The 9706-nt window shown below is 46.1% G+C and overlaps 1 protein-coding gene across 3 annotated transcripts in view; it reads right to left on the bottom strand.

Annotated features, from left to right (window-relative positions):
- Positions 1–672: 672 nt before the first annotated feature.
- ACE2 (angiotensin converting enzyme 2) overlaps positions 673–9706 on the bottom strand; it is a 111527-nt gene continuing 102493 nt past the window's right edge. For all 3 annotated transcript variants that reach the window (XM_073668059.1, XM_073668062.1, XM_073668061.1), the window contains one exon: positions 673–1288. In XM_073668059.1, coding sequence (XP_073524160.1) covers positions 1099–1288 — 190 coding nt within the window. In that variant the 3' untranslated portion in view covers positions 673–1098. The remainder of the gene's footprint in view (positions 1289–9706) is intronic.

The raw sequence follows: 9706 nt of genomic DNA, 5'->3' as shown, positions 1-9706 counted from the left end.
AGACTTGTGAATACACAATTTCTCACACTCAGCTGTGTCAATTTTCACATTCATGTCTGAACTTTTATTTCTCTATTGACTTTTAACAATGTATCAGTGAAAAATGGAAGAAACACGGATGGAACACTGAAGAACAAGGTATGTCTTCCATTAGGAATGAACACAGGCAGAAGAGGCCCCTGTGCAAGAACAATATATGGGCCCTTTGCAGCTCAAAAGCTCCTCATAATGCACAATTCCACCTGCTTTGGAGGTGGATGTGGCCCCCATTACCTCTTGTATATCCCTTAGACTTTAATGGCCGAATCTCACTGGTTTTGGCTTACAAATATTGATGTGAAATACTGACCAAATAATGAGCGCATTAACATGGCCCTGGCATGCAACTAGGATGGCAAATGAGTGCTGTCCGTTTTTTTTCACAGACCCATAGACTTTGATTGGTGAGTTTGAGCCCTGACTTGGATCAGAATCAGACATCTTTTGAATCAAACACTGACATGAGAAAAGCCCCATAGACTATAATGCGTAGAAGATCTGTCTGTGAGAAATACAGATATAATGTATATGTGAAAAATGGTTGTCTGACTAAGCCTCAATACTGGAACTGAGCTAATTTTTTTAAAAACACAACATATTTCTAAAAAATGACCCAACGCAATAAGAAAAAAATAACTTCATTATTGTTTAATTATAATTCATGAATAAAAGTAATGTAGTAATGCATGTTACATCTGTAATTAAATATAATTGCGCCACAGATGTACAAGTTAAAAAAAAGAATGAATATAGACGTACATTTTGCAAGGGTTAATATAAAACAGAGAATACTGTATCAGTGAGTTGTATGAAAGCCACCATTAACAGGGGTACAACTTGTACCTGTTGGCATGGGCCAAGATTGGGCAAATCAAGTTCTTGGACGATCCTGGCAGAATAGTAAGTCAACGTGTACCCTTCTTTTTTCCATCTTTTGCCAGTGTTTCCTCTCTCCTCGAACATATATCCATCTTGGATGGTTACATACAGGTAAAGATTAAGATGACATCTGTTTGATAATCTTTAAAAACTTCCTGGAGCAGTATGTGACCAATAGTCTTAGAATGCCGTTTGTGGGTCATCTTCATCTTCATAGGCTTTATTTTGTTCCCCTATAGTTTCATATCTGGCAACAGATATGCTATTATCATCAGCTTCAGCCACAGCTACCGCCATGGAATCAACCAAAATCTCAGAAACTTTTTCATTTTCAGCCTTGATCTGTTTTTCTCGATCAGCTTTTCTTTTCCTTTTAGGAAAAAATAATAATTTGAATTATTATGATGAATGAAAATATACCTAAAGCAGTAGAATACGCAATGTAGCATCCGACAAGTCGTAGTTAGTGTTGAGCGATACCTTCCGATATCAGGAAATATCGTATCGGATTGGATCGGGCCGATACCCAAAAAGTATCGGATATCGCCGATTCCGATACCGGAAACCAATGCAAGTCAATGGGACACAAATATCGGAATGAAAATAAACCCTTTCTTTCCTTGTAGGTTAATTCTACATGAAGTAAAACAACTAAGAATAATGTAGAATGACATGAAAAGCCGGCAATTCATCAGCGGCATTCACCGGTACCCGACAATTTACAACAGAAAGAATAGAGCTTCACACATAGATTAGATAGATAGAAACATGTCAGTCACATATATATGAAGTACAGTGACAGTGTTGCTTACTGTACTTGTCATTTAGTGTAAAGGATTTATTAAAAAAAATATTAGTGTTTTCGTGCACCGTCTCTTTAAAAAAGCCGGCCGGCAATTCAGCATCTGTACCCGACAATTTATAACAGACAGAATAGAGCTTCACACATAGATTAGATAGATAGAAACATGTCAGTCACATATATAAGAAGTACAGTGACAGTGTTGCTTACAGAACTTGTCATTTAGTGTAAAGGATTTATTTAAAAAAATAATAGTGTTTTCATGCACCGTCTCTTTAAGAAAGCCGGCCGGCAATTCAGCATCTGTACCCGACAATTTAGAATAGAAGGAATAGAGAATCACACATAGATTAGATAGATAGAAACATGTCAGTCACATATATATGAAGTACAGTGACAGTGTTGATTACTGTACTTGTCATTTAGTGTTAAAATAAAGGATTTATTTAAAAAAAAATTGGCGTGGGGTTCCCCTTAATTTTAGGCTCTAGCGGAGGTTAAGCAGACAGCTGGGGCAAATGTTTGAAGCCTGGGAAGGGGGTAATACCCACGGAGCTTCCCAGGCTACTAATATCAGCCCCCAGCTGAATACCTAGCCTTTACTAGCTATTAAAATGGGGGACCCCCCCAAAAAAATGACGTGGGGTCCCCCCTAATTTAATAGCTAGCACAGGCTAGGCAGACAGCTGGGGGCTGATATTAATAGCCCAGGAAGGGTGCCATGAATATTGGCCCCCTCCCAGGCTAGAAACACCAGCCGTCAGCCGCCCCAGAAATGGCGCATCCATAGGATGCGCCAATTCTGGCACTTAGCCTCGCTCTTCCACGCTGCCCTGGTGCGGTGGCAGGGGGTAATAGGGTTGGGGTTGATGTCAGCTTATAATGCCAGCTGACATCAAGCCCAGGTTAGTAATGGAGAGGCGTCTATAAGACACCCCCATTACTAACCCCATAGTCAAAGTTAAAAGAAAACACAAACACCCAGAGTAAAGTCCTTTAATTGAAATAAAGACACAATTCTTTATTGTTCTAAATTAAACCATACTTACCATCACGCCCATTCCAGCTGAAGCCAACGATCTCCTGCAATAAAAGAAAAATAATAAAGCAACCTCATCCTTACCTTTCGATGGTTCCCAGGACAGCTCCAGCTCTGCTACATCGAGATGACAGGCTGGACCGCAGCAGAAAGCTGCCATCCAGCCTGTCATCCCGCAGACACTGAGAAGCGCAGGCATGCTTGCGCTCCTCAGTGTCTCTCTGTGACGTCATCCAGATGAGCCGAGTTCATGTCCAATGAACTCAGCTCACCTCATGCACGTCACTGACAGCGTGGGAAAATTCTCCTGCACTCAGCGCTTCAGCGTGAGAATTCTCCCACGCTGTCAGTGACATACATGAGGTGAGGTCATGTCCAATGAACTCAGCTCACCTCATGCACGTCACTGACAGCGTGGGAAAATTCTCACGCTGAAGTGCTGAGTGCAGGAGAATTTTCCCACGCTGTCAGTGACGTACATGAAGTGAGCGGAGTTCATTGGACATGACCTCGGCTCATCTGGATGCCGTCACAGCCAGACACTGAGGAGTGGAAGTATGCCTGCGCTTCTCAGTGTCTGCGGGATGACAGGATGGATGGCAGCGTTCTGCTGCGGTCCAGCCTGTCATCTCGATGTAGCAGAGCTGAAGCTGTCGTGGGAACCATGGAAAGGTAAGGATGAGGTTGCTTTATTATTTTACTTTTATTGCAGGAGATCGTTGGCTTCAGCTGGAATGGGCGTGGTGGTAAGTATGGTTTAATTTAGAACAATAAAGAATTGTGTGTTTATTTCAATTAAAGGACTTTTTTCTGGGTGTTGTGTTTTTTTAAATACTTTACTAGAAATTCATGGTGGTCATGTCTAATATTGGCGTGACCCCATGAATTTTGGGCTTAGGGCCAGCTGATAATGCCAAGCTGGCCTTAACCCCTTTATTACCCAGTGAGCCACCGCACCAGGGCCCTGGATGAGTTGGGTACAGCGCCAGAAGATGGCGCTTCTATGAACGCGCCATTTTCTGGGGCGGCTGCGGACTGCAATTTGCAGCGGGGGTGGCCCAGAAAGCTTGGGTCTCCCTGCGCTGCGGATTCCAGCCCCCAGCTGCCTAGTTGTATCTGGCTGGGCACAAAAATAGGGCGAAGCCCCACGCATTTTTTTTTAAAATTATTTCATGAAATTCATGGAATAATTAAGAAAAAAAGGGCTTCCCTATATTGTTGTGTCCAACCAGGTACAAATAGGCAGCTGGTGGTTGGGGGCAGCCCATTCCTGCCTGCTGTACCTGGCTGGACACAAATATAGTGCGAAGCCCCACGTCAATTTTTTTTTAATTATTTCATGAAATAATTTTTTTAAAAAAGGGCTTCCCTATATTGTTGTGTCCGGCCAGGTACAAATAGGCAGCTGGTGGTTGGGGGCAGCCTGTTCCTGCCTGCTGTACCTGGCTGGACACAAATATAGGGCGAAGCCCCACGTCAATTTTTTTTAAAATAAGTCCTTTATTTTAACACTAAATGACATTTGAGGAGTTAATAAAGATGCAGTCCCTAAATTATTATTTATTTTTTAATTAATTTTTCCCAAAACTTTTGACGTGGGCTTCGCCATATTTTTGTATGCCAGCCAGGTACAGCATCCAGCTTCTATGAACGCGCCATTTTCCGGGGTGGCTGCGCACTGCAATTTTCAGCGGGGGGAGGGGGGGGGCAGAAAGCTTGGGCCTCCCTGCGCTGCAGATTCCATCCCCCAGCTGCCTAGTTGTACCTGGCTGGACACAAAAATAGGGAGAAGCTTCACGTATTTTTTTTTTTTAATTATTTCATGAAATTCATGAAATAATTAAGAAAAAAGGGCTTCCCTATATTGTTGTGTCCAACCAGGTACAAATAGGCAGCTGGTGGTTGGGGGCAGCCCGTTCCTGCCTGCTGTACCTGGCTGGACACAAATATAGTGCGAAGCCCCACGTCAATTTTTTTTAAATCATTTCAGGAAATTCATGAAATAATTTAAAAAAATTGATGTGGGGCTTCGCCCTATATTTGTGTCCAGTCAGGTACAGCAGGCAGGAACGGGCTGCCCCCAACCACCAGCAGCCTATTTGTACCTAGCCGGACACAACAATATAGGGAAGCCCTTTTTTTCTGAATTATTCCATGAATTTCATGAATTTAAAAAAAAAAAAACGTGGAGCTTCGCCCTATTTTTGTGTCCAGCCAGGTACAACTAGGCAGCTGGGGGCTGGAATCTGCAGCGCAGGGAGGCCCAAGCTTTCTGCCCCCCCCATCCCCCCGCTGAAAATTGCAGTGCGCAGCCACCCCGGAAAATGGCGCGTTCATAGAAGCGCCATCTTCTGGCGCTGTACCCAACTCATCCAGGGCCCTGATGCGGTGGCTCACTGGGTAATAAAGGGGTTAAGGCCAGCTTGGCATTATCAGCTGGCCCTAAGCCCGAAATTCATGGGGTCACGCCAATATTAGACATGACCACCATGAATTTCTAGTAAAGTATTTAAAAAAAACACAAACACCCAGAAAAAAGTCCTTTAATTGAAATAAACACACAATTCTTTATTGTTCTAAATTAAACCATACTTACCATCACGCCCATTCCAGCTGAAGCCAACGATCTCCTGCAATAAAAGAAAAATAATAAAGCAACCTCATCCTTACCTTTCCATGGCTCCCACGACGGCTCCAGCTCTGCTACATCGAGATGACAGGCTGGACCGCAGCAGAACGCTGCCATCCAGCCTGTCATCCCGCAGACACTGAGAAGCGCAGGCATACTTCCACTCCTCAGTGTCTGGCTGTGACGGCATCCAGATGAGCCGACAATGAACTCGGCTCACCTCATGTACGTCACTGACAGCGTGGGAGAATTCTCCTGCACTCAGCGCTTCAGCGTGAGAATTTTCCCACGCTGTCAGTGACGTGCATGAGGTGAGGTCATGTCCCATGAACTCGGCGCACCTCATGCACGTCACTGACAGCGTGGGAGAATTCTCACGCTGAAGCGCTGAGTGCAGGAGAATTTTCCCACGCTGTCAGTGACGTGCATGAGGTGAGCTGAGTTCATTGGACATGACCTCGGCTCATCTGGATGACGTCACAGAAAGACACTGAGGAGCGCAAGCATGCCTGCGCTTCTCAGTGTCCGCGGGATGACAGGCTGGATGGCAGCGTTCTGCTGCGGTCCAGCCTGTCATCTCGATGTAGCAGAGCTGAAGCTGTCCTGGGAACCATGGAAAGGTAAGGATGAGGTTGCTTTATTATTTTACTTTTATTGCAGGAGATCGTTGGCTTCAGCTGGAATGGGTGTGGCGGTAAGTATGGTTTAATTTAGAACAATAAAGAATTGTGTCTTTATTTCAATTAAAGGACTTTTTTCTGGGTGTTTGTGTTTTTTTTAAATACTTTACTAGAAATTCATGGCGGTCATGTCTAATATTGGCGTGACCCCATGAATTTCGGGCTTAGGGCCAGCTGATAATGCCAAGCTGGCCTTAACCCCTTTATTACCCAGTGAGCCACCGCACCAGGGCCCTGGATGAGTTGGGTACAGCGCCAGAAGATGGCGCTTCTATGAACGCGCCATTTTCCGGGGCGGCTGCGGACTGCAATTTGCAGCGGGTGGGACCCAGAAAGCTTGGGTCTCCCTGCGCTGCAGATTCCAGCCCCCAGCTGCCTAGTTGTACCTGGCTGGACACAAAAATAGGGCGAAGCGCCACACATTTTTTTTTTTAATTATTTCATGAAATTCATGGAATAATTAAGAAAAAAAGGGCTTCCCTATATTGTTGTGTCCGGCTAGGTACAAATAGGCAGCTGGTGGTTGGGGGCAGCCCGTTCCTGCCTGCTGTACCTGGCTGGACACAATTATAGGGCGAAGCCCCACATAATTTTTTTTTAATTATTTCATGAATTTCCTGAAATAATTAAAAAAAAATTGACGTGGGGCTTCACACTATATTTGTGTCCAGCCAGGTACAGCAGGCAGGAACGGGCTGCCCCCAACCACCAGCTGCCTATTTGTACCTAGCCGGACACAACAATATAGGGAAGCCCTTTTTTTCTTAATTATTCCATGAATTTCATGAAATAATTAAAAAAAAAAAAACGTGGAGCTTCTCCCTATTTTTGTGTCCAGCCAGGTACAACTAGGCAGCTGGGGGATGGAATCTGCAGCGCAGGGAGGCCCAAGCTTTTTGCCCTCCCCCCCCCCGCTGAAAATTGCAGTCCGCGGCCGCCCCGGAAAATGGCGCGTTCATAGAAGCTGGATGCTGTACCTGGCTGGCATACAAAAATATGGCGAAGCCCACGTCAAAAGTTTTGGGAAAAATTTATTAAAAAATAAATAATAATTTAGGGACTGCATCTTTATTAAGTCCTCAAATGTCATTTAGTGTTAAAATAAAGGATTTATTTAAAAAAAAAATGGCGTGGGATCCCCCATAATTTTAGTCTCTAGCGGAGGTTAAGCAGACGGCTGGGGCAGATGTTTGAAGCCTGGGAAGGGGGTAAAACCCACGGAGCTTCCCAGGCTACTAATATCAGCCCCCAGCTGAATACCTAGCCTTTACTAGCTATTAAAATGGGGGACCCCCCAAAAAAAAATGACGTGGGGTCCCCTCTATTTTAATAGCTAGCAAAGGCTAGGCAGACAGCTGGGGGCTGATATTAATAGCTCAGGAAGGGTGCCATGAATATTGGCCCCCTCCCAGGCTAGAAACACCAGCCGTCAGCCGCCCCAGAAATGGCGCATCCATAGGATGCGCCAATTCTGGCACTTAGCCTCGCTCTTCCACGCTGCCCTGGTGCGGTGGCAGGGGGTAATAGTGGTGGGGTTCATGTCAGCGCCAGCTGCCATGAAGCCCAGGTTAGTAATGATGGCCGTCTATATGACACCCCCATTACTAACCTACAAAGTGTTAAAAAGAAAAAACACACTACACCCAGAAAAAAATAATTTATTTGAAATAAAACACCATTTTATTTAATTCTTAGTTTACTAAAAAAAAAATAGTTACCTGTCCACGTTCCTGCGCTGATCTCCCATGCACAGCTGTCACATCTGGAGATGGTGACAGCTGTGCATGGCTGCTGTAAGCTCACGCTGCCGGGAACACGTCCGCTCCCGGCAGCGGGAGCCACTGACTGAGGTCACCGGAGTGCATTCAGGCAGCGCAGCTCCGGAGACCTCCTTTATGGCAGTGCTGTACCGTGGGAATTTCTCACGATACAGCAGTGCCGTAAAGGAGCTAACCGGAGCAGCGCTGCCTGAACTCCGGTGAACCCTTACGGCCCCGTCATTCTAGCGGCGGCAGCGGTTCAGAGCGGTCACATTCTATGTGGCTGCTCTGAACTGGAGATCTTCGTGGGACACTCGTGGACTACTACGGAGGGGTAAGGATAAGGTTGTGGTTTATTATTTTATATTTTATTACAGGAGATCGATGGCTTCGGGGAATTAGGTGTCTTGGTGAGTATAGGTGTAGTTTTTTATTTTTTACTTTATTTTAGGTGGCGATCGGCGGGGACAGGTAATGTATGAACTAATTTCTTTTAGGTAACCACTGGCCACCAATGACATGTATTTAACATTTATTGGGGACACAGTAGGGCAATTTAAATAGCAGGATCAGGCTGATGGGAACTACTGCTCCCATCGAGCTGATCCTGCTGGCAGGAGTGGACGGGGGACAGACATAGGCCGATGGGAGTAGTAGTGTCACATCGGCCTATGTCTGCCCGCACACACACCCGCACACACACCCGCACACACACCCGCACACACACCCGCACACACACCCGCACACACACCCGCACACACACACACCCCGCACACACACACACCCCGCACACACACCCCGCACACACACACACCGCACACACACACACCCCGCACACACACACACCCCGCACACACACACACCCCGCACACACTAATCATGACGGGTCCGGGAGGTGAGGCTGACCTGTGCGGCCGTGGGAAAGTTCATGTGAGTTCATGCAATGCAGTCAAGCATGAACTCACATGAACCCTCTGAGGGCACCGCGGCTACTTCAAATGAACAGCTGATCGGCATCACCTGATACCTCAGCTGTTCATTTGAAATAACCGGCGGGAAAGCGCAGCACAGAACGGGAAAGCCGGCGGTGAAGTCTTTTCACTGCCGGCTTCCCCGCCCGGGTCCTTCGCTCCTTGGTGCTGCGCTCCCCGCCCGGTCCTAATTTACGATCGGGATGGGAGGTGGCGAGGGGAGCGGAGGATCGGGGTGGGAGGCTGCGGGGAAGCAGTATGGGGCTGCGTGATTGTTTAAAAGCCGGCGGCTTTTTACCGCGCGCCGGCTTTTAAACAATCAGGAGAATTCTCCCACGCTGGGATGGCATTCTGATGACAAGCTGGATCGCAGCTGAGCGCTGCCATCCAGCTTGTCATCCTTCAGAGACACTGCAGAGCGCAGGCATTATGGGAACTTCCGATTCCGGTATTCGATATTATAAAAGTATCGGAATTAAGTATCGGAATTCCGATACAGTGAATATCGGCCGATACCCGATATTTCAGTATCGGAATGCTCAACACTAGTCGTAGTACAACCGGCCGTGGTTATTTGGGTCTAGTTAGCATGCAGTCCAATGTGTCAGCATTGGGCCATAAGTAGAGTAGAGACATGGTCACCATGGGAGAGCTATGTTCATGGAGCCTGGATGGTGGAAGATAGAATTCTTATCACTCCATGAGTTTTCTGCATTTCATTTACTGCCTCATTGTACCTCTCTATGGCGTAGAAATGTGCCATAATAAAACATGCACCATTATATATGCCATTATTTTTTTCTTCTGTCAAATTCTTTATGAATCCAGATGAAGGACCTCTCTATGCCTCCTTATGAAGTCAGATGAGACTTTATGGGTAGTAAAGTAAAGCTGAGAAGTCGTATGG

The sequence above is a fragment of the Phyllobates terribilis genome, unplaced genomic scaffold (assembly GCF_046119375.1).
Source record: "Phyllobates terribilis strain yellow unplaced genomic scaffold, ASM4611937v1 Scaffold_2__4_contigs__length_985480577, whole genome shotgun sequence".
NCBI classification, from domain to species: domain Eukaryota; kingdom Metazoa; phylum Chordata; class Amphibia; order Anura; family Dendrobatidae; genus Phyllobates; species Phyllobates terribilis.
Note: the sequence above shows the minus strand (reverse complement) of the source record. Positions and strands in the feature narration are given on the sequence as shown.